Here is a 23,406-nt window from a genome sequence, read left to right on the forward strand (position 1 = left end):
ACTTGAAGAGTCCACAGTACCTGTATTGCTTCAGTCCGTCCATTATCGTCACAGCTGTGTTCTCTGAATGCCCGTCTTCTCTTGGACGAGTTAAATGGTATCCCATCTGAAGCCAGCTCCAGCTCTGATTGGCTGAAAGAGCTCAGCTGTCTTTGTAAGTCAACGGGACAGAACATTAGTTACTTCCTTATAGGTCAATTAGTTACTATAGTTACTATAACAGTCATAATAACTTAATAACTTTAGTTATTATAACTGTTAGTTGCATCTTAAAACCTCATTAAAAATAGACTAACGCTGCAGCATAGCGTACGGTTTAGTGGCCGAATCATGGATGAAACAAACCTTTCGATTGGCTTGTCTTGCAGTATGTAGTTCCCTATCACTGAGCCTTTCTTCCGCAGAGGCTTCCTGACATTAGGAGGCTGAACATGATGGCAGAGAAACCAGAATGAAAAAACAAAAATGGATATAGGTGTTGTTTATTCGGGCACCCAAATGGTGATTTAACAACATTTATTTGGTGAAAAAGACATTAAATATCAACACATGAACATGTTTACAAAATAGATAACAGGTAAATACACAGATATTTCATTTTATGGAGTTCTCAAGTAAATTTTTTAATTGCGTAAAAGCATTGTGTAAAGTGCAACAATTACCGTCAACTCAGTTTACTAAACTCTAGTTAAATAATCGTCTCGTCAATATCGCATGTTTCAAATGAAAATCACACTGCTAGATTACAATGAGGTTAAGGATCTTTTTTTTTTTGCACATTGCTTTTGCACTAGGAAAATGTCCCCTCCCTTCCCGTCCCCTCCCGTCACCTCCCGTACCCTCCCCTCCACTCCCGTACCCTCCCCTCCACTCCCCTCCACTCCCGTCCCCTCCCCTCCCCTCCCGTCCCCTCCAGTCCCCTCCAGTCCCCTCAACTCCACTCCACTCCCCTCCACTCCCCTCCCGTCCCGTCCCCTCCACTCCCCCCCGTCCACTCCCCTCCCGTCCACTCCCGTCCACTCCCCTCCCGTCCCCTCCCTCCCCTCCACTCCCGTCCACTCCCCTCCCGTCCACTCCCCTCCCGTCCACTCCACTCCCCTCCCCTCCCGTACCCTCCCCTCCACTCCCCTCCACTCCCGTCCCCTCCCCTCCCGTCCCCTCCAGTCCCCTCCAGTCCCCTCCCGTCCACTCCACTCCACTCCCCTCCACTCCCCTCCCCTCCCCTCCACTCCCCTCCCGTCCCGTCCCCTCCCGTCCCCTCCACTCCCCTCCACTCCCCTCCCGTCCACTCCCGTCCACTCCCCTCCCGTCCACTCCCCTCCCGTCCACTCCACTCCCCTCCCCTCCCGTCCACTCCCCTCCCCTCCCGTCCACTCCCCTCCCGTCTACTCCCCTCCCCTCCCCTCCCGTCCCCTCCATTGTTTTCAATACTTTGTTCCTTTTATTAAATTAAAAATAACAAAAACGTTTGATCAAGAAAGATGAAAAGTGCTACCTTGGAATCTACAGACCATTAAAGATACAGTATTATGGGATGCATATTTCTCACCTTCAAAATAACAGTTTCAAAAAAAATACTCAAACTCAACAACAACAACAAAAATCTATAAAATGCCGTTTACCTCAGAAACAGCGATGCCGTTTACCTCAGAAACAGCGATGCCGTTTACCTCAGAAACAGCGATGCCGTTTACCTCAGAAACAGCGATTCCCATTGCGTTGAAACAGACTTGGAGGTACCAGTCTGTTCCTTCGCCACACAACATTAACATTCATCATGGCCCAGAAGTTTTTCTTTTCCAATGTAACGTGATCTGACCAAGGAAGATCTCCAGGCCTTGTTTTGCTCACAGCCTCTCTCAAAACATACTCCAAAAAACAGTGACTCTGAAATATCATCACAGTTACAAATATTACCCAGTACTAGAAATGCCATCTACAAACCATAGGCATAGTTCAGTAGGGGTGTGTCCAGGGAGAACTAGTGTGCTTCAGTAGGGGTGTGTCCAGGGAGAACTAACATGGTTCAGTAGGGGTGTGTCCAGGGAGAACTAGCATGGTTCAGTAGGGGTGTGTCCAGGGAGAACTAGCATGGTTCAGTAGGGGTGTGTCCAGGGAGAACTAACATGGTTCAGTAGGGGTGTGTCCAGGGAGAACTAGCATGGTTCAGTAAGGGTGTGTCCAGGGAGAACTAGCATGGTTCAGTAGGGGCGTGTCCAGGGAGAACTAGCATGGTTCAGTAGGGGTGTGTCCAGGGAGAACTAGCACGGTTCAGTAGGGGTGTGTCCAGGGAGAACTAATATGGTTCAGTAGGGGCGTGTCCAGGGAGAACTGGAATGGTTCAGTAGGGGTGTGCCCAGGGAGAACTAGCATGGTTCAGTAGGGGTGTGCCCAGGGAGAACTAGAACGGTTCAGTAGGGGTGTGTCCAGGGAGAACTAGCATGGTTCAGTAGGGGTGTGTCCAGGGAGAACTAGCATGGTTCAGTAGGGGCGTGCCAAGGAAGAAGTAGCGTGGTTCAGTAGGGGTAGTAGGAGTGTGTCCAGGGATAACTAATATGGTTCAGTAGGGGTAGCAGGGGTGTGTCCAGGGAGAACTAGCATGGTTCAGTAGGGGTAGTGGGGGTGTGTCCAGGGATAACTAATATGGTTCAGTAGGGGTAGCAGGGGTGTGTCCAGGGAGAACTAGCATGGTTCAGTAGGGGGTAGTGGGGGTGTGTCCAGGGATAACTAATATGGTTCAGTAGGGGTAGCAGGGGTGTGTCCAGGGAGAACTAGCATGGTTCAGTAGGGGGTAGTGGGGGTGTGTCCAGGGAGAACTAGCATGGTTCAGTAGGGGGTAGTGGGGGTGTGTCCAGGGAGAACTAACATGGTTCAGTAGGGGTAGTAGGGGTGTGTCCAGGGAGAACTAGCATGGTTCAGTAGCGGTAGTAGGGGCGTGTCCAGGAAGAACTAGCATGGTTCAGTAGGGGTGTGTCCAGGGAGAACTAACATGGTTCAGTAGGGGTGTGTCCAGGGAGAACTAACATGGTTCAGTAGGGGTAGTGGGGGTGTGTCCAGGGAGAACTGACATGGTTCATTAGGGGTGTGTCCAGGGACAACTAACATGGTTCAGTAGGGGGTAGTAGGGGTGTGTCCAGGGAGAAGTAACATGGTTCAGTAGGGGTGTGTCCAGGGAGAACTAACATGGTTCAGTAGGGGTGTGTCCAGGGAGAACTAGCGTGGTTCAGTAGGGGTGTGTCCAGGGAGAATGAACATGGTTCAGAGAGGGGGTAGTGGGGGCGTGTCCAGGGAGAACTAACATGGTTCAGTAGGGGTGTGTCCAGGGAGAACTAGCGTGGTTCAGTAGGGGTGTGTCCAGGGAGAACTAACATGGTTCAGTAGGGGTGTGTCCAGGGAGAACTAGCGTGGTTCAGTAGGGGTGTGTCCAGGGAGAACTAACATGGTTCAGTAGGGGGTAGTGGGGGTGTGTCCAGGGAGAACTAGCATGGATCAGTAGTGGTAGTAGGGGTGTGTCCAGGGAGAACTAACATGGTTCAGTAGGGGGTAGTAGGGGTGGGTCCAGGGAGAACTAGCATGGTTCAGTAGGGGTGTGTCCAGGGAGAACTAGCATGGTTCAGTAGGGGTAGTAGGGGTGTGTCCAGGGAGAACTAGCATGGTTCAGTAGGGGCGTGTCCAGGGAGAACTAGCATGGTTCAGTAGGGGCGTGTCCAGGGAGAACTAGCATAGTTCAGTAGGGGTAGTAGGGGGTGTCCAGGGAGAACTAGCATGGTTCAGTAGTGGTAGTAGGGGTGTGTCCAGGGAGAACTAGCATGGTTCAGTAGGGGCGTGTCCAGAGAGAACTAGCATGGTTCAGTAGGGGTAGTAGGGGGTGTCCAGGGAGAACTAGCATGGTTCAGTAGTGGTAGTAGGGTGTGTCCAGGGAGAACTAGCATGGTTCAGTAGGGGTGTGTCCAGGGAGAACTAGCATGGTTCAGTAGGGGTAGTAGGGGTGTGTCCAGGGAGAACTAGCATGGTTCAGTAGGGGCGTGTCCAGGGAGAACTGGCATGGTTCAGTGGGGGTGTGTCCAGGGAGAACTAGCATGTTTCAGTAGGGGTGTGTCCAGGGAGAACTAACATGGTTCAGTAGGGGTAGTAGGGGTGTGTCCAGGGAGAACTAACATGGTTCAGTAGGGGTGTGTCCAGGGAGAACTAACATGGTTCAGTAGGGGTGTGTCCAGGGAGAACTGACATGGTTCATTAGGGGTGTGTCCAGGGACAACTAACATGGTTCAGTAGGGGTAGTAGGGGTGTGTCCAGGGAGAACTAACATGGTTCAGTAGGGGTGTGTCCAGGGACAACTAACATGGTTCAGTAGGGGGTAGTAGGGGTGTGTCCAGGGAGAATGAACATGGTTCAGAGAGGGGTAGTGGGGGCGTGTCCAGGGAGAACTAACATGGTTCAGTAGGGGTGTGTCCAGGGAGAACTAGCGTGGTTCAGTAGGGGTGTGTCCAGGGAGAACTAACATGGTTCAGTAGGGGGTAGTGGGGGTGTGTCCAGGGAGAACTAGCATGGATCAGTAGTGGTAGTAGGGGTGTGTCCAGGGAGAACTAACATGGATCAGTAGTGGTAGTAGGGGTGTGTCCAGGGAGAACTAACATGGTTCAGTAGGGGTAGTAGGGGCGTGACCAGGGAGAACTAACATGGTTCAGTAGGGGGTAGTAGGGGTGGGTCCAGGGAGAACTAGCATGGTTCAGTAGGGGTGTGTCCAGGGAGAACTAGCATGGTTCAGTAGGGGTAGTAGGGGTGTGTCCAGGGAGAACTAGCATGGTTCAGTAGGGGCGTGTCCAGGTAGAACTAGCATGATTCAGTAGGGGCGTGTCCAGGGAGAACTAGCATAGTTCAGTAGGGGTAGTAGGGGGTGTCCAGGGAGAACTAGCATGGTTCAGTAGTGGTAGTAGGGGTGTGTCCAGGGAGAACTAGCATGGTTCAGTAGGGGCGTGTCCAGAGAGAACTAGCATGGTTCAGTAGGGGTAGTAGGGGGTGTCCAGGGAGAACTAGCATGGTTCAGTAGTGGTAGTAGGGTGTGTCCAGGGAGAACTAGCATGGTTCAGTAGGGGTGTGTCCAGGGAGAACTAGCATGGTTCAGTAGGGGTAGTAGGGGTGTGTCCAGGGAGAACTAACATGGTTCAGTAGGGGTGTGTCCAGGGAGAACTAGCATGGTTCAGTAGGGGCGTGTCCAGGGAGAACTGGCATGGTTCAGTGGGGGTGTGTCCAGGGAGAACTAGCATGGTTCAGTAGGGGTGTGTCCAGGGAGAACTAACATGGTTCAGTAGGGGTAGTAGGGGTGTGTCCAGGGAGAACTAACATGGTTCAGTAGGGGTGTGTCCAGGGAGAACTAACATGGTTCAGTAGGGGTGTGTCCAGGGAGAACTAACATGGTTCATTAGGGGGTAGTAGGGGTGTGTCCAGGGAGAACTAGCATGGTTCAGTAGGGGTAGTAGGGGTGTGTCCAGGAGAACTAGCATGGTTTAGTAGTGGTAGTAGGGGTGTGTCCAGGAGAACTAGCATGGTTCAGTTGGGGTAGTAGGGGCGTGTCCAGGGAGAACTAGCATGGTTCAGTAGGGGCGTGTCCAGGGAGAACTAGCATGGTTCAGTAGGGGAGTGTCCAGGGAGAACTAGCATGGTTCAGTAGGGGTGTGTCCAGGGAGAACTAGCATAGTTCAGTAGGGGTAGTAGGAGGGTGTCCAGGGAGAACTAGCATGGTTCAGTAGTGGTAGTAGGGGTGTGTCCAGGGAGAACTAGCATGGTTCAATAGGGGCGTGTCCAGAGAGAACTAGCATGGTTCAGTAGGGGTGTGTCCAGGGAGAACTAGCATGGTTCAGTAGGGGTAGTAGGGGTGTGTCCAGGGAGAACTAGCATGGTTCAGTAGGGGCGTGTCCAGGGAGAACTAGCATGGTTCAGTAGGGGCGTGTCCAGGGAGAACTAGCATAGTTCAGTAGGGGTAGTAGGGGGTGTCCAGGGAGAACTAGCATGGTTCAGTAGTGGTAGTAGGGGTGTGTCCAGGGAGAACTATCATGGTTCAGTAAGGGTGTGTCCAGGGAGAACTAACATGGTTCAGTAGGGGTAGTGGGGGTGTGTCCAGGGAGAACTAACATGGTTCAGTAGGGGTGTGTCCAGGGAGAACTAACATGGTTCAGTAGGGGTAGTAGGGGTGTGTCCAGGGAGAACTAACATGGTTCAGTAGGGGTGTGTCCAGGGAGAACTAACATGGTTCAGTAGGGGTGTGTCCAGGGAGAACTAACATGGTTCATTAGGGGGTAGTAGGGGTGTGTCCAGGGAGAACTAGCATGGTTCAGTAGGGGTAGTAGGGGTGTGTCCAGGGAGAACTAGCATGGTTTAGTAGTGGTAGTAGGGGTGTGTCCAGGGAGAACTAGCATGGTTCAGTGGGGGTAGTAGGGGTGTGTCCAGGGAGAACTAGCATGGTTCAGTTGGGGTAGTAGGGGCGTGTCCAGGGAGAACTAGCATGGTTCAGTAGGGGTGTGTCCAGGGAGAACTAGCATGGTTCAGTAGGGGTGTGTCCAGGGAGAACTAGCATGGTTCAGTAGGGGTGTGTCCAGGGAGAACAAGCATTGTTCAGTAGTGGTAGTAGGGGTGTGTCCAGGGAGAACTAGCATGGTTCAGTAGGGGTGTGTCCAGGGAGAACTAGCATGGTTCAGTAGGGGTAGTAGGGGTGTGTCCAGGGAGAACTAGCATGGTTCAGTAGGGGTGTGTCCAGGGAGAACTGGCATGGTTCAGTAGGGGTGTGTCCAGGGAGAACTAGCATGGTTAGGTAGGGGTGTGCCCAGGGAGAACTAGCATGGTTCATTAGGGGGTAGTGGGGGTGTGTCCAGGGAGAACTAGCATGGTTCAGTAAGGGTGTGTCCAGGGAGAACTAACATGGTTCAGTAGGGGGTAGTGGGGGTGTGTCCAGGGAGAACTAGCATGGTTCAGTAGGGGTAGTAGGGGTGTGTCCAGGTAGAACTAGCATGGTTTAGTAGTGGTAGTAGGGGTGTGTCCAGGGAGAACTAGCATGGTTCAGTTGGGGTAGTAGGGGCGTGTCCAGGGAGAACTAGCATGGTTCAGTTGGGGTAGTAGGGGCGTGTCCAGAGAGAACTAGCATGGTTCAGTAGGGGGTGTCCAGGGAGAACTAGCATGGTTCAGTAGGGCGTGTCCAGGGAGAACTAGCATAGTTCAGTAGGGGTAGTAGGGGGTGTCCAGGGAGAACTAGCATGGTTCAGTAGTGGTAGTAGGGGTGTGTCCAGGGAGAACTAGCATGGTTCAGTAGGGGCGTGTCCAGAGAGAACTAGCATGGTTCAGTAGGGGTGTGTCCAGGGAGAACTAGCATGGTTCAGTAGGGGCGTGTCCAGGGAGAACTAGCATAGTTCAGTAGGGGTAGTAGGGGGTGTCCAGGGAGAACTAGCATGGTTCAGTAGTGGTAGTAGGGGTGTGTCCAGGGAGAACTAGCATGGTTCAGTAGGGGTGTGTCCAGGGAGTACTAGCATGGTTCAGTAGGGGCGTGTCCAGGGAGAACTAGCATGGTTCAGTAGGGGCGTGTCCAGGGAGAACTAGCATGGTTCAGTTGGGGGTAGTAGGGGTGTGCCCAGGGAGAACTAGCATGGTTCATAAGGGGGTCGTGGGGGTGTGTCCAGGGAGAACTAGCATGGTTCAGTAAGGGTGTGTCCAGGGAGAACTAGCATGGTTCATTAGGGGGTAGTGGGGGTGTGTCCAGGGAGAACTAACATGGTTCAGTAGGGGTGTGTCCAGGGAGAACTAACATGGTTCAGTAGGGGTAGTAGGGGTGTGTCCAGGGAGAACTAACATGGTTCAGTAGGGGTGTGTCCAGGGAGAACTAACATGGTTCAGTAGGGGTGTGTCCAGGGAGAACTAGCATAGTTCAGTAGGGGTAGTAGGGGGTGTCCAGGGAGAACTAGCATGGTTCAGTAGTGGTAGTAGGGGTGTGTCCAGGGAGAACTAGCATGGTTCAGTAGGGGCGTGTCCAGAGAGAACTAGCATGGTTCAGTAGGGGTAGTAGGGGGTGTCCAGGGAGAACTAGCATGGTTCAGTAGTGGTAGTAGGGTGTGTCCAGGGAGAACTAGCATGGTTCAGTAGGGGTGTGTCCAGGGAGAACTAGCATGGTTCAGTAGGGGTGTGTCCAGGGAGAACTAGCATGGTTCAGTAGGGGTGTGTCCAGGGAGAACTAGCATGGTTCAGTAGGGGGTAGTGGGGGTGTGTCCAGGGAGAACTAACATGGTTCAGTAGGGGTGTGTCCAGGGAGAACTAGCATGGTTCAGTAGGGGTGTGTCCAGGGAGAACTAGCATGGTTCAGTAGGGGTAGTGGGGGTGTGTCCAGGGAGAACTAACATGGTTCAGTAGGGGTGTGTCCAGGGAGAACTAGCATGGTTCAGTAGGGGTGTGTCCATGGAGAACTAGCATGGTTCAGTAGGGGTGTGTCCAGGGAGAACTAATATGGTTCAGTAGGGGTGTGTCCAGGGAGAACTAGCATGGTTCAGTAGGGGTAGTGGGGGTGTGTCCAGGGAGAACTAGCATGGTTCAGTAGGGGGTAGTGGGGGTGTGTCCAGGGAGAACTAACATGGTTCAGTAGGGGTAGTAGGGGTGTGTCCAGAGAGAACTAGCATGGTTCAGTTGGGGTAGTGGGGGCGTGTCCAGGGGGTGGAGCCCCGTATAGTGACAGTGGTAGTTTGGGAGTGGTGATGGTGGGACAGACTGGTGGAGACGAGGGGAGACGAGGAGAGACGAGGAGAGAAGAGGAGAGACGAGGAGAGAGCTTCGGTGACTAACACTGACCCTCTTCTGGGACTGATGTGTGTCTTTCTCATCTCTCAGGCGTTTGTTCATATCCCTGAGAGGATAAACAAATCAGAAACAAACACATAGTAACGCGTACAGTAAGCACTTCATAAACAACAAATGTGATTTGCTCTCCAATAAACAAACTGGTAACCTGCAGACAGACAGACAGGCAAGCAGACATGCAGGCAGACCACAGGCAGGCAAACACAGACAGACAGACAGACAGACAGACAGACAGACAGACGATAGGCAGGCAGGCAGACAGACGACAGGCAGGCAGACAGACGACAGGCAGGCAGGCAGACGACAGGCAGGCAGGCAGACGACAGGCAGGCAGGCAAGCAGACGACAGGCAGGCAAGCAGACGACAGGCAGGCAGGCAAGCAGATGACAGGCAGGCGGACAGACGACAGGCAGGCAGACAGACAGACGACAGGCAGGCAAGCAGACGACAGGCAGGCAGGCAGACGATAGGCAGGCAGGCAGATGATAGGCAGGCAGGCAGACAGACAGACGACAGGCAGGCAGACGACAGGCAGGCAGACAGACAGACGACAGGCAGGCAGACGATAGGCAGGCAGACAGACAGATGATAGGCAGGCAGACAGACAGACGATAGGCAGGCAGACAGACGATAGGCAGGCAGACAGACGATAGGCAGGCAGACAGACGATAGGCAGACAGACAGACGATAGGCAGACAGACAGACGATAGGCAGACAGGCAGACGATAGGCAGACAGGCAGACGATAGGCAGACAGGCAGATGATAGGCAGGCAGACAGACAGACAGACAGACAGACAGACAGACAGACAGACAGACAGACAGACAGACAGACAGACAGGCAGACAGACCTCAGTAACTCCAACTGCCTCTGCAGACTGTGTTTTTCTTTCTGCATGTTCTTGGAGACCTTGAGCACAGTCCTAGAGAGAAACACACTGACAATCTCAATGCAAAGGTTGTGGGTTCAATTTCCACAACGATCACGTACACAGACAAAAAATATATATTTTCAAGCGTCCTGGGTCAACAACACAACTATAACATTTTTCAGAGAATATGGCAAAGCACGTAGGAGTTAGCCATCCCCTCTCCGACCTCTCTCTCTCCCTCCCTTCCCTCTCTGCTCCCCCCCCTCTCCCCGGTCTCTTTCTCCTCCCTCCCTTCTCATCTCCCCCTCTCCGACCTCTCTCTTCCCTCCCTTCTCATCTCCCCCTCTCTCTCCCTCCCTCCCCTCTCTGCTTCCCCCTCTCCTCTCTCTCTCCTCCCTCCCTTCTCTGCTCCCCGCTCTGACCTCTCTCCCTCCCTTCCATCTCTGCTCCCCCCACCCCCTCTCCGACCTCTCTCCCCCGTCCCTCCCTCCCTTCTCTGCTCCCTCACCCCTCCCTCCCTCCTGGCTCCCTCAGTTTCCCTCCCTCCTCCCTACCTCTCTCTGCTCCTCTCCTCCTGGGCAGTGTTTGACTGAAGGAACTGTAACTGTTTCAGGGCTTTCTGTAGCTCCTCCCGGCTGGTCTCTAGCTGCTCCTGGAGTTGTATGTTCAGACCGTGGAGCTTCTGATTCTGCACCCTGATGTCTGCCTGCTCATAGCCCAGCGCCTGGATACGAGCCTCCAGCTGGGGGGGGTGAGAAGATGAAGCTGAAACAGGATGACTGAATGGATCGCTTACTCATATCAACATACAGTTGAAGTCAGAAGTTTACATACATACACTTATGTTAAGAGTCATTAAAACTCGTTTTTCAACCACTCCACAAATGTCTCGTTAACAAACTATAGTTTTGGCAAGTCGGTTAGGGCATCTACTTTGTGTATGACACAAGTCATTTTTCCAACAATTGTTTACAGACAGATTAGTTCACTTATAATTCACTGTATCACATTTCCAGTGGGTCAGAAGTTTACATACACTAAGTTGACTGGGCCTTTAAACATCTTGGAAAATTCCAGAAAACTATGTCATGGCTTTAGAAGCTTCTGATAGGCTAATTGACATTTGAGTCAATTAGAGGTGTACCTGTGGATGTATTTCAAGGCCTACCTTCAAATTCAGTGCCTCTTTGCTTGACATCATGGGAAAATCAAAAGAAATCAGCCAAGACCTCAGAAGAAAAAATGTAGACCTCCACAAGTCTGGTTCATCCTTGGGAGCAATTTCCAAACACCTGAAGGTACCACATTCATCTATACAAACAATAGTACGCAAGTATAAACACCATGGGACCACGCAGCCGTCATACCGCTCAGGAAGGAGACGCGTTCTGTCTCCTAGAGATGAACGTACTTTGGTGCGAAAAGTGCAAATCAATCCCAGAACAACAGCAAAGGATCTTGTGAAGATGCTGGAGGAAACAGGTACAAAAGTATCTATATCCACAGTAAAAAGAGTCCAATATCGACAGAACCTGACCATCCGTGAAGCACGGGGGTGGCAGCAACATGTTGTGGGGATGCTTTGCTGCAGGAGGGACTGGTACACGTCACAAAATGGATGGCTTCATGAGAGAGGAAAATGTCAATATATTGAAGCAACATCAAGACATCAGTCAGGAAGTTACAGCTTGGTTGCAAATGGGTCTTCCAAATGGACAATGACCCCAAGAATAGTTCCAAAGTTGTGGCAAAATGGCAACCTCTTGATGCTAGGGGGCACTATTTTTATGTTTGGAAGAATAACGTTCCCAAAGTAAAACGGCCAATTTCTCATGACCAGATGGTAGAATATGCATATAATTGACAGATTAGGATAGAAAAAACTCTAAAGTTTCCAAAACTGTAAAAATATTGTCTGTGAGTATAACAGAACTGATATTGCAGGCGAAAGCCTGAGGAAAATACAATCAGGAAGTGCCTCTTATTTTGACATTTGTGTTCCTATGCGTGCCTGTCCTTCATTTAAAGGGATATCAACCAGATTCCTTTTTCTGTGGCTTCCCTAAGGTGTCATCAGTCTTTAGACATAGTTTCAGGCTTTTATTTGGAAAAAATGAGCGTGAAGGATCACATTGCGTAAGTGGAGAGGTGGGGGCTCTCAGAGTGAGTTGGTGCGCAATTGAGTAAACCGGCCGTTGTTCCTCCCGCAGTTATGGAAAAAGCTACACACTCGGTTGATATATTATCGAATATATATTTTAAAAACGACCTGAGCAATGATTATAAAAAACGTTTGACATGTTTCTGTGGACATTATGAAGACTATTTGGAATTTCCATCTGCGTTGTTGTGACCGCTCTTTCCTGTGGATTTCTGAACATAACGCCACAAACAAACGTCGGTATTTTGGATATAAAAATAATCTTTATGGAACAAAAGGAACATTTGCTGTGTAACTGGGAGTCTCGTGAGTGAAAACATCCAAAGATCAAAAGGTAAATGGTTAATTTGATTGCTTTAATGATTTTCGTGACCAAGCTTCCTGATGCTAAGTGTACATAATGCTATGCTAGGCTATCGATAAACTTACACAAACGCTTGGATTGCTTTCGCTGTAAAGCATAATTTCAAAAATCTGAGACGACAGGGTGATTAACAAAAGGCTAAGCTGTGTTTCAAAATATTGTACTTGTGATTTCATGAATATGAATATTTTCTAGTAATATTATTTGACTGTTGCTATTCAGCGGTTGCAGACGGTAATGATCCCGCTACAGGGATTGGTAGCGTCAAGAAGTTAAGGACAACAAAGTCAAGGTATTGGAGTGGCCATCACAAAGCCCTGACCTCAATCCTATAGAACATTTGTGGGCAGAACTGAAAAAGCGTGCGTGAGCAAGGAGGCCTACAAACGTTTGACCCAAGTTAAACAATATAAAGGCAATGCTACCAAATACTAATTGAGTGTATGTAAACTTCTGACCCGCTGGGAATGTGATGAAAGAAATACAAGCTGAAATAAATCATTCTCTCTACAATTATTCTGACATTTCACATTCTTAAAATAAAGTGATGATCCTAACTGACCTAAAACAAGGGAATTTTTACTAGGATTAAATGTCAGGAATTGTGAAAATCTGAGTTTAAATGTATTTGGCTAAAATGAATGTAAACTTCTGACTTCACCTGTATATATAACACTAATACATTACCAAACAAACTTTAACCCCTCAGCCCATCCCACCTCCCACCATAGACCACCCCCTCAGCCTATCCCACCTATCACCATAGACCACCCCCTCAGCCCATCCCGCCCTATCACCATAGACCACCCCCTCGGCCCATCCCACCTATCACCATAGACCACCCCCTCAGCCCATCCCACCTATCACCATAGACCACCCCTCAGCCCATCCCACCTATCACCATAGACCACCCCCTCAGCCCATCCCGCCCTATCACCATAGACCACCCCCTCGGCCCATCCCACCCATCACCATAGACCACCCCCTCGGCCCATCCCACCTATCACCATAGACCACCCCCTCGGCCCATCCCGCCCTATCACCATAGACCACCCCCTCGGCCCATCCCACCTATCACCATAGACCACCCCCTCGGCCCATCCCGCCCTATCACCATAGACCACCCCCTCGGCCCATCCCACCTATCACCATAGACCACCCCCTCAGCCCATCCCACCTATCACCATAGACCACCCCCTCAGCCCATCCCACCTATCACCATAGACCACCCCCTCAGCCCATCCCACCTATCACCATAGACCACCCCCTCAGCCCATCCCACCTATCACCATAGACCACCCCCTCAGCCCATCCCACCTATCACCATAGACCACCCCCTCAGCCCATCCCACCTATCACCATAGACCACCCCCTCAGCCCATCCCACCTATCACCATAGACCACCCCCTCAGCCCATCCCACCTATCACCATAGACCACCCCCTCAGCCCATCCCACCTATCACCATAGACCACCCCCTCAGCCCATCCCACCCTATCACCATAGACCACCCCCTCGGCCCATCCCACCTATCACCATAGACTGCCCTTGTTTGGTTTCCATGTGCCAAATATTTTTCAATTGTGCTGTGATATTTTACAAATAATTCTAATCGTATAGTATCCACAGATTGTGAGCTAAAGATGAAAACCTTTCCTACGACTATTGTTATATTATTTATTGACTGACTATGGCTTTCCAGATCGACCAACATTGCTATTTGTGAGATTACATTTAATAAATTCATATTTGATTATTTAGTTAATATGATATTAGAGAAGTGTTTATTTTCAGTATTTTATGGGTTTAGCTTCTGTCGCTAACTGGCTAGCTACTTCGTTAGTTACTGGTCGGCTAGCTAGCGGAGACCGCGGTTCTGACCTTTCTAGGGAGTTTTTCCTAGCCACCGTGCTTTTACACCTGCATTGCTTGCTGTTTGGGGTTTTAGGCTGGGTTTCTGTACAGCACTTTGAGATATCAGCTGATGTACGAAGGGCTATATAAATAAATGTGATGAGAACATTTTTCTGAAGCAAATCTCTTCTGACAGTGACATTTCTATTTTGTATTTATTATGGATCCCCATTAGTTCCTGCCAAGGCAGCAGCTACTCTTCCTAGGGTCCAGCAAAATTGAGACTGTTACACAATTTTAAAAACATGACATTCACAGATTTAACACTGTGTGCCCTCAGGCCCCTACTCCACCACCACCACATATCTACAATACAACATTTTTGAGTGTGTATATTGCGTATGTTATCGTGTGTGTGTGTGTGTGTATGTCTGTGTCTGTGTATGCATGCATGTTTCTATGTTTGTGTATATTCACAGTCCCCGCTGTTCCATAATGTGCTTTTTAATTTATCTGTTTTTTATCTAATTTTATCTGTTTTTTTTAAATCTGATTCACCTGCTGCATCAGTTACCTGATGTGGAATAGAGTTCTATGTAGTCATGGCTCTATGTAGTACTGTGGAATAGAGTTCTATGTAGTCATGGCTCTATGTAGTACTGTGGAATAGTGTTACATGTAGTCATGGCTCTATGTAGTACTGTGGAATAGTGTTACATGTAGTTATGGCTCTATGTAGTACTGTAGAATAGAGTTCCATGTAGTCATGGCTCTATGTAGTACTGTGGAATAGAGTTCCATGTAGTCATGGCTCTATGTAGTACTGTGCACCTCTCATAGTCTGTTCTGGACTTGAGGACAGTGAAGAGACCACTGGTGGCATGTCTTGTGGGGTATGTATGGGTGTCTGAGCTGTGTGTTAGTAGTTTAAACAGACCTCTGGTGGCATGTCTTGTGGGGTATGTATGGGTGTCTGAGCTGTGTGTTAGTAGTTTAAACAGACCTCTGGTGGCATGTCTTGTGGGGTATGTATGGGTGTCTGAGCTGTGTGTTAGTAGTTTAAACAGACCTCTGGTGGCATGTCTTGTGGGGAATGTATGGGTGTCTGAGCTGTGTGCTAGTAGTTTAAACAGACCTCTGGTGGCATGTCTTGTGGGGTATGTATGGGTGTCTGAGCTGTGTGTTAGTAGTTTAAACAGACCTCTGGTGGCATGTCTTGTGGGGTATGTATGGGTGTCTGAGCTGTGTGTTAGTAGTTTAAACAGACCTCTGGTGGCATGTCTTGTGGGGTATGTATGGGTGTCTGAGCTGTGTGCTAGTAGTTTAAACAGACCTCTGGTGGCATGTCTTGTGGGGTATGTATGGGTGTCTGAGCTGTGTGTTAGTAGTTTAAACAGACCTCTGGTGGCATGTCTTGTGGGGTATGTATGGGTGTCTGAGCTGTGTGTTAGTAGTTTAAACAGACCTCTGGTGGCATGTCTTGTGGGGTATGTATGGGTGTCTGAGTTGTGTGCCAGTAGTTTAGACAGACCTCTGGTGGCATGTCTTGTGGGGTATGTATGGGTGTCTGAGCTGTGTGCCAGTAGTTTAGACAGACAGCTCGGTGCATTCAACATGTCAATACCTCTCATAAATACAAGTAGTGATGAAGACAATCTCTCCTCCACTTTGAGACAGGAGAGATTGACATGCATATTATTAATATTAGCTCTCTGTGTACACCTAAGGGCCAGCCGTGCTGCCCTGTTCTGAGACAATTGCAATTTCCTAAGTCCCTCTTTGTGGCACCTGACCACACGGCTGAACAGTACTCCAGGTGCGACAAAACTAGAGCCTGTAGGACCTGCCTTGTTGATAGTGTTGTTAAGAAGGTAGAAACTAGGGCCTGTAGGACCTGCCTTGTTGATAGTGTTGTTAAGAAGGTAGAAACAAGGGCCTGTAGGACCTGCCTTGTTGATAGTGTTGCTAAGGTAGAAACAAGGGCCTGTAGGACCTACCTTGTTGATAGTGTTGTTAAGGTAGAAACTAGGTTCTGTAGGACCTGCCTCGTTGATAGTGTTGTTAAGAAGGTAGAAACTAGGGCCTGTAGGACCTACCTTGTTGATAGTGTTGTTAAGAAGGTAGAAACTAGGGTCTGTAGGACCTGCCTCGTTGATAGTGTTGTTAAGAAGGTAGAAACTAGGGCCTGTAGGACCTACCTTGTTGATAGTGTTGTTAAGAAGGTAGAAACTAGAGCCTGTAGGACCTGCCTTGTTGATAGTGCTGTTAAGAAGGTATAAACTAGGGCCTGTAGGACCTGCCTTGTTGATAGTGTTGTTAAGAAGGTATAAACTAGGGCCTGTAGGACCTGCCTTGTTGATAGTGTTGTTAAGAAGGTAGAAACTAGGGTCTGTAGGACCTGCCTTGTTGATAGTGTTGTTAAGAAGGTATAAACTAGGGCCTGTAGGACCTGCCTTGTTGATAGTGCTGTTAAGAAGGTATAAACTAGGGCCTGTAGGACCTGCCTTGTTGATAGTGTTGTTAAGAAGGTAGAAACTAGGGTCTGTAGGACCTACCTTGTTGATAGTGTTGTTAAGAAGGTAGAAACTAGGGCCTTGTGGGAAATAGCTGAACTTTACTACGACTAGATATAATTTATTATTATTATTTAAACCATTTCATTTTATTTATATGTTTAAAATGGCCGATGTTGAAGCAGTAGAACAGACTGACAGAATGAATCATGGGAGGTTATATATATTATATATCTTATAAATCGATTCTATTCTACAGGTAAACATGCTTGGATCATGTCTGTTATTTACATATATGTTACGTATAAATTTTTTTAAATAGGTGCAATTATTCATTTTTGTACTTTTTGCCCCAATTTCGTGGTATCCAATTGGTAGTTACAGTCTTGTCCCAAGACGCGAAAGTCGAGAGCCGTGCGTCCTCCCCGAAACACGACCCCGCCAAGTCGCACTGCTTCTTGGCACGCTGCTCGCCAGCCGCAACCAATGTGTCAGAGGAAACACCGTACAGTTGGCAACCAGAGGCCAGCTTGCATTGCACCCAGCCGCCACAAGGAGTCGCTAGAATCCGATGGGACAAGGACATCCCAGCCGACCAAACCGTCCCCGTAACCCGGACGACGCTGGGCCAATTGTGCGCCGCCTCATGGGTCTTCCCAGTCACGGCCGGCTGCGACACATCCCGGGATCGAACCCGGATCTGTAGTGACGCCTCTAGCACTGATCAGTGCCTTAGACCGCTGCGTCACTCTGGAGGCCTGTGAAATTATTTAATTGAACTTTTATTTGTACAAATAAAATGCCAGCCTGCATTAGCAACCAATATTATTGCAGGAATAAATGTTTTTTTGTTTGTTTTTTTTGTCCTCAGGATGAAATAGTATGAATTGACTTGTCAAAATAAGTCATTACAGACATCAACAGCATATGTCAATGAAGTGACAGTGCAGCTTTTGTGATTGGACAGTGAGCATTCTAGGCATTGTTGTTGATCCTGTTATACACTGGCTATTTTGGCATCGTGTTTGTGGTGCTAACTCTGAAAAGTTGGGTGCTAATCTTGGTCTGGAGCGGGGGCCAGCTAAACCTGGGCTAAGCCCACTTTATAAAGTGTGAACACTCGCTTAGCCCCGGGTTAAAATCTCCCTTTGTACTCCAGGTGACAGTAGGCACTATGGACTACTTCAAAATGGAGATGGCCTCAATGCTCAGTGCTCTCACAAGACGTCATAATGGGACAGACACAAAGAGTGATCTATCTAAGTCTATGATGTCTCTACCTCTCTCTGCTTGGCCAGGGTGGTCTCCAGTTCCTGCTCCCTCGTCTTCAGCTCCTCAGCAATCTTCTGTCTTCTGTCCCACTGTCTGATACTGTCCTTTAACGTGAAGTACAGTCATCATCATCATCATCATCATCATCATCAGCCATTAGTTAGGGCTGAAATACATCACACCATGTTTTTCTGGGTCTACAGTGCTGTACCCATTGGAGAACCCATTGGAGAACCCATTGGAGAACCCATTGGAGAACCGCTCACATTTACCGACTCAGTTAAGCCCAAATCGTAGTGAACTAGTAGTCGTAAAGTACCTCGCTACACCTCGGTGGCAGTACGATTGGAGAAATGTTGCCAGAATTGGGGCGATATATGCTGAGGCAGGTGTAGCAAAGGAAATCATCATGGCAACCGAAGTAGATGCTGTGGTCCCGTCTATTGTAAATCGGGGGGTGGCTGAGCAGCCGGTGAACAGAAGTGCAGCAACACTGCCAATTCTTAGAACGGAGCTTGTTTAATCCAAGCTTAGACTAAAGTTGAATCAATATGTCTCGTACGATCGCTCAACGATTCATTAGTATTCTACTTAGACTGAATATGGTTACATAGTACAACGTTAGACTCTACTGTCGGACCAACAACACCACAGAATAAGGACATTTTATTGTAGATTGTTTTTTTACCATTCAGCACAATGCTCATGTGGCCTGAAGTCAACAGCTCGAAGCACTAAGCTTAGTAGGATTCTGGTCGGTTTTGTTGCTAAACAACAACAACCCCGTCTACAGCCCAGCAGACTATTTACATTTACAGAACGACATACAGTAGTGAGTGCATACCTATTCATACTTTATTCGCAGACCAGATAGCTACCTGAGCGAGTCGTTTCTCTCTCTCCTCTCTGTTCTGACTCTCCATCTCCTCATATATGGACCGAACCACCCTGTCGTGGTCACTCTCCCGTCTGAAACACAACAACACATTAGAGTATGTTAGTAAGTATGTTACTAGTAAGTATGTTACTAGTAAGTATGTTAGTAAGTATGTTACTAGTAAGTATGTTAATAGTAAGTATGTTAATAGTAAGTATGTTACTAGTAAGTATGTTAGTAAGTATGTTACTAGTAAGTATGTTAATAGTAAGTATGTTAATAGTAAGTATGTTACTAGTAAGTATGTTAGTAAGTATGTTACTAGTAAGTATGTTAATAGTAAGTATGTTAATAGTAAGTATGTTACTAGTAAGTATGTTAGTAAGTATGTTACTAGTAAGTATGTTAATAGTAAGTATGCTAATAGTAAGTATGTTACTAGTAAGTATGTTAACCATAAGTATGTTAACCATAAGTATGTTGGTAAGTATGTTAATCGTAAGTATGCTAATAGTATGTTGGTAAGTATATTACTAGTAAGTATGTTAACCATAAGTATGTTGGTAAGTATGCTAATAGCATGTTAGTAAGTATGTTACTAGTAAGTATGTTAATAGTAAGTATGTTACTAGTAAGTATGTTAACCATAAGTATGTTGACCGTAAGTATGTTGGTAAGTATGTTAATAGTAAGTATGCTAATAGTATGTTGGTAAGTATATTACTAGTAAGTATGTTAACCATAAGTATGTTGGTAAGTATGCTAATAGCATGTTAGTAAGTATGTTACTAGTAAGTATGTTACTAGTAAGTATGTTAATAGTAAGTATGTTAATAGTAAGTATGTTGGTAAGTATGCTAATAGCATGTTAGTAAGTATGTTACTAGTAAGTATGTTACTAGTAAGTATGTTACTAGTAAGTATGTTACTAGTAAGTATGTTAATAGTAAGTATGTTACTAGTAAGTATGTTAATAGTATGTTGGTAAGTATGTTAACCTTAAGTATGTTACTAGTAAGTATGTTAATCTTAAGTATGTTACCAGTAAGTATGTTGATAAGTATGTTACTAAGTATGTTATTAGTAAGTATGTTAGTAAGTATGTTAATAGTATGCTAATAGTATGTTAGTAAGTATGTTAGTAAGTATGTTACTAGTAAGTATGTTGCTAGGAAGTATGTTAATAGTATGCTAATAGTATGTTAGTAAGTATGTTAGTAAGTATGTTAGTAGTAAGTATGTTGCTAGGAAGTATGTTGCTAGTATGCTAATAGTATGTTAGTAAGTATGTTACTAGTAAGTATGTTGCTAGGAAGTATGTTGCTAGGAAGTATGTTAATAGTATGTTAGTAAATATGTTAGTAAATATGTTAATAGTAAGTATGTTAGTAAGTATGTTGGTAAGTATGTTAATAGTAAGTATGTTGGTGTTTACTGCTCCACCTCACCAGCTGTATGAATTGACAGTCACGTGAATGAATGATATGTGGAGAGAATAGAGACCTGCGTAGAGCCAGTTCCAAACTGTCTCTCTCCCTCAGTGAGTCTTGTAGATGAGACACAGCGTGGACTAGGACATCCTCCAGGATAGAGAGCAGCTCTGGTCTGTCTCTCTGGAGAGCACACCACAGGGTACCCAGCTCGCACTGACTGGCATGAAGACACACAATACAGCGGGTTACAGGGTTACAGACACACAGCACAACTGAACTCTTTTACAGGAAGCTAGAATCCAAATACTGGTTACGAATATAAAACGTTGGCCGAACTCTCTCCAAAACGCTTCATCGGGTCTTCCTTGGAACAATGTAGTGTCGTCACTCACTCTTTGAAGAGTTTGTCAGCTCCCAGCTCCGTCAGTATCTGAATAAATCGGAGTTCTCCTAGGTCTTCGTTTTCCTCCCTCTCTGTCAGCCTTTTCTCTGTGCTCTCCTCCACCCCCATCAACTCCCCTGCAGACAGACAGAGACAGAGACAGAGACAGAGACAGAGACAGAGACAGAGACAGACAGACAGACAGACAGACAGACAGACAGACAGACAGACAGACAGACAGACAGACAGACAGACAGACAGACAGACAGACAGACAGACAGACAGACAGACAGACAGACAGACAGACAGACAGACAGACAGACAGACAGACAGACAGACAGACAGACAGACAGACAGACAGACAGACAGAGAAAATGTGTCAATAGTAAGTATGGTATTGGTCAAAGGTCCAGCATGTCATGAAATGAGTGAGCGGTACACACCAAGGCCCATATTAAACTCAACAGGAGTTAGGAATCCGTTTCTGTCTCTGTCCAGACTCTCAAAAACAGACTCCAGCTGTTCTGGGGAGAGAGGTAACTCCCCCTGCAGTCTCTGAGAGGAGAGAAGACGAGGTTTAATAAATATATTTATTTATTTATGTTTAAAGCTTTCTGAATCTCAATCCACTTGACTCACTAACCTGCATATCTCTCTTGGTGATGAAGCCTTTTCCTTCTTTATCACAGAGAACAAACAGCTCTTTGGCCTTCCCCATGGTCTCTGGCTGCACCATCCCAGACACCCCTTCCTTGAAGCTAGGTGACCCCCCATGGCCGCGCACCCCTACCCCCCCGCCACCCGGCCTGAGACTGCCACATCCACCTGGCGTTGACAAGATCCGCTGTCTGCGGCTGCATGGGGATGCAGTTCCGCTTCCCTCACCTATCAACACCTCCCCGTCCTTCAACCAGCTAGACATCACTGGAGGGGGCGGGGGGAGATGGATGGAGAGAGGAGGGGGCGGGGGAGAGAGATGGATGGATGGAGAGGAGAGATGGATGGAGAGAGGAGGGGGCGATGGATGGAAGGAGGGGGCGGGGGGAGAGATGGATGGAAGAGGAGGGGGCGGGGGAGAGATGGATGGAAGAGGAGGGGGCGGGGGAGAGATGGATGGAAGAGGAGGGGGCGGGGGAGAGATGGATGGAAGAGGAGGGGGCGGGGGGGAGAGATGGATGGAGAGAGGAGGGGGCGGGGGGGAGAGATGGATGGAGAGAAGAGGGGGCGGGGGAGAGATGGATGGAGAGGAGGGAGGAGAGATGGATGGATGGAGAGGAGGGAGGAGAGATGGATGGAAGAGGAGGGGGCGGGGGGAGAGATGGATGGAGAGAGGAGGGGGCGGGGGGAGAGATGGATGGAGAGAGGAGGGGGCGGGGAGGGAGAGATGGATGGAAGAGGAGGGGGCGGGGGGAGAGATGGATGGAGAGAGGGGGGGAGAGATGGATGGAGAGAGGAGGGGGCGGGGGGGGAGATGGATGGAGGCGGGGGGAGAGATGGATGGAGAGGAGGGAGGAGAGATGGATGGAAGAGGAGGGGGCGGGGGGAGAGATGGATGGAGAGAGGAGGGGGCGGGATGGATGGAGAGAGGAGGGGGGGGGGGAGAGATGGATGGAGAGAGGAGGGGGGGCGGGGAGGGAGAGATGGATGGAAGAGGAGGGGGGCGGGGGAGAGATGGATGGAAGAGGAGGGGGCGGGGGAGAGATGGATGGAGAGAGGAGGGGGGGGGGGAGAGATGGATGGAGAGAGGAGGGGGGCGGGGGAGAGATGGATGGAGACGAGGGAGGAGAGGAGAGATGGATGGAAGAGGAAGGGGGCGGGGAGATGGATGGAGAGAGGAGGGGAGCGGGGGAGATGGAGAGGAGAGATGGATGAGAGAGGAGGGGGGGGGGAGATGGATGGAAGAGGAGGGGGCGGGGGAGAGATGGATGGAAGAGGAGGGGGGCGGGGGAGAGATGGATGGAAGAGGAGGGGGCGGGGGAGAGATGAATGGAGAGGAGGGGGCGGGGGAGAGATGGATGGAGAGGAGGGGGCGGGGGAGAGAGATGGATGGAGAGGAGGGGGCGGGGGAGAGAGATGGATGGAGAGGAGGGGGCGGGGGAGAGAGATGGATGAAGAGGAGGGGCGGGGGAGAGAGATGGATGGATGAGAGAGAAGGGGGCGGGGGAGATGGATGGAGAGAGGAGGGGGCGGGGGAGATGGATGGAGAGAGGAGGGGGCGGGGGAGAGATGGATGGAGAGGAGGGGGCGGGGGAGAGATGGATGGAGAGGAGGGGGCGGGGGAGAGATGATGGAGAGGAGGGGGGCGGGGGAGATGGAGAGGAGAGATGGATGAGAGAGGAGGGGCGGGGGAGATGGATGGAAGAGGAGGGGCGGGGGAGAGATGGATGGAAGAGGAGGGGGCGGGGGGGAGAGATGGATGGAAGAGGAGGGGGCGGGGGAGAGATGGATGGAGAGGAGGGGGCGGGGGAGAGATGGATGGAGAGGAGGGGGCGGGGGGAGAGAGATGGATGGAGAGGAGGGGGCGGGGGAGAGAGATGGATGGAGAGGAGGGGGCGGGGGAGAGAGATGGATGGAGAGGAGGGGCGGGGGAGAGAGATGGATGGAGAGAGGAAGGGGGCGGGGGAGATGGATGGAGAGAGGAGGGGGCGGGGGGATGGATGGAGAGAGGGGGGGGAGAGATGGATGGAGAGGAGGGGGCGGGGGAGAGATGGATGGAGAGGAGGGGGCGGGGGGAGAGATGGATGGAGAGGAGGGGGCGGGGGAGAGATGGATGGAGAGGAGGGGGCGGGGGGAGAGATGGATGGAGAGGAGGGGGCGGGGGAGAGATGATGGAGAGGAGGGGGCGGGG

At 49.3% G+C, this 23,406-nt stretch overlaps 1 protein-coding gene across 9 annotated transcripts in view; it reads right to left on the bottom strand.

Moving 5' to 3' along the window:
• The window catches only part of cracr2b (calcium release activated channel regulator 2B), a 44,217-nt gene that overhangs the window by 15,074 nt on the left and 5,737 nt on the right, over positions 1 to 23,406 (bottom strand). For 6 of the 9 annotated variants that reach the window (XM_042319845.1, XM_042319724.1, XM_042319761.1 and 3 more), the window contains 11 exons: positions 21,202 to 21,482; positions 21,002 to 21,113; positions 20,569 to 20,698; positions 20,247 to 20,393; positions 18,745 to 18,835; positions 17,875 to 17,970; positions 10,258 to 10,445; positions 9,683 to 9,769; positions 8,824 to 8,878; positions 346 to 425; positions 21 to 150 (listed from right to left, as the gene is read on the bottom strand). In XM_042319845.1, the coding sequence (XP_042175779.1) occupies positions 21 to 150; positions 346 to 425; positions 8,824 to 8,878; positions 9,683 to 9,769; positions 10,258 to 10,445; positions 17,875 to 17,970; positions 18,745 to 18,835; positions 20,247 to 20,393; positions 20,569 to 20,698; positions 21,002 to 21,113; positions 21,202 to 21,480 (1,395 nt within the window). In that variant the 5' untranslated portion in view covers positions 21,481 to 21,482. The remainder of the gene's footprint in view (positions 1 to 20; positions 151 to 345; positions 426 to 8,823; positions 8,879 to 9,682; positions 9,770 to 10,257; positions 10,446 to 17,874; positions 17,971 to 18,744; positions 18,836 to 20,246; positions 20,394 to 20,568; positions 20,699 to 21,001; positions 21,114 to 21,201; positions 21,483 to 23,406) is intronic. The other 3 variants (XM_042319779.1, XM_042319937.1, XM_042319884.1) reach the window with 3 other exon arrangements.

The sequence above is a fragment of the Oncorhynchus tshawytscha genome, linkage group LG01, assembly GCF_018296145.1.
Source record: "Oncorhynchus tshawytscha isolate Ot180627B linkage group LG01, Otsh_v2.0, whole genome shotgun sequence".
Classification (NCBI taxonomy): domain Eukaryota; kingdom Metazoa; phylum Chordata; class Actinopteri; order Salmoniformes; family Salmonidae; genus Oncorhynchus; species Oncorhynchus tshawytscha.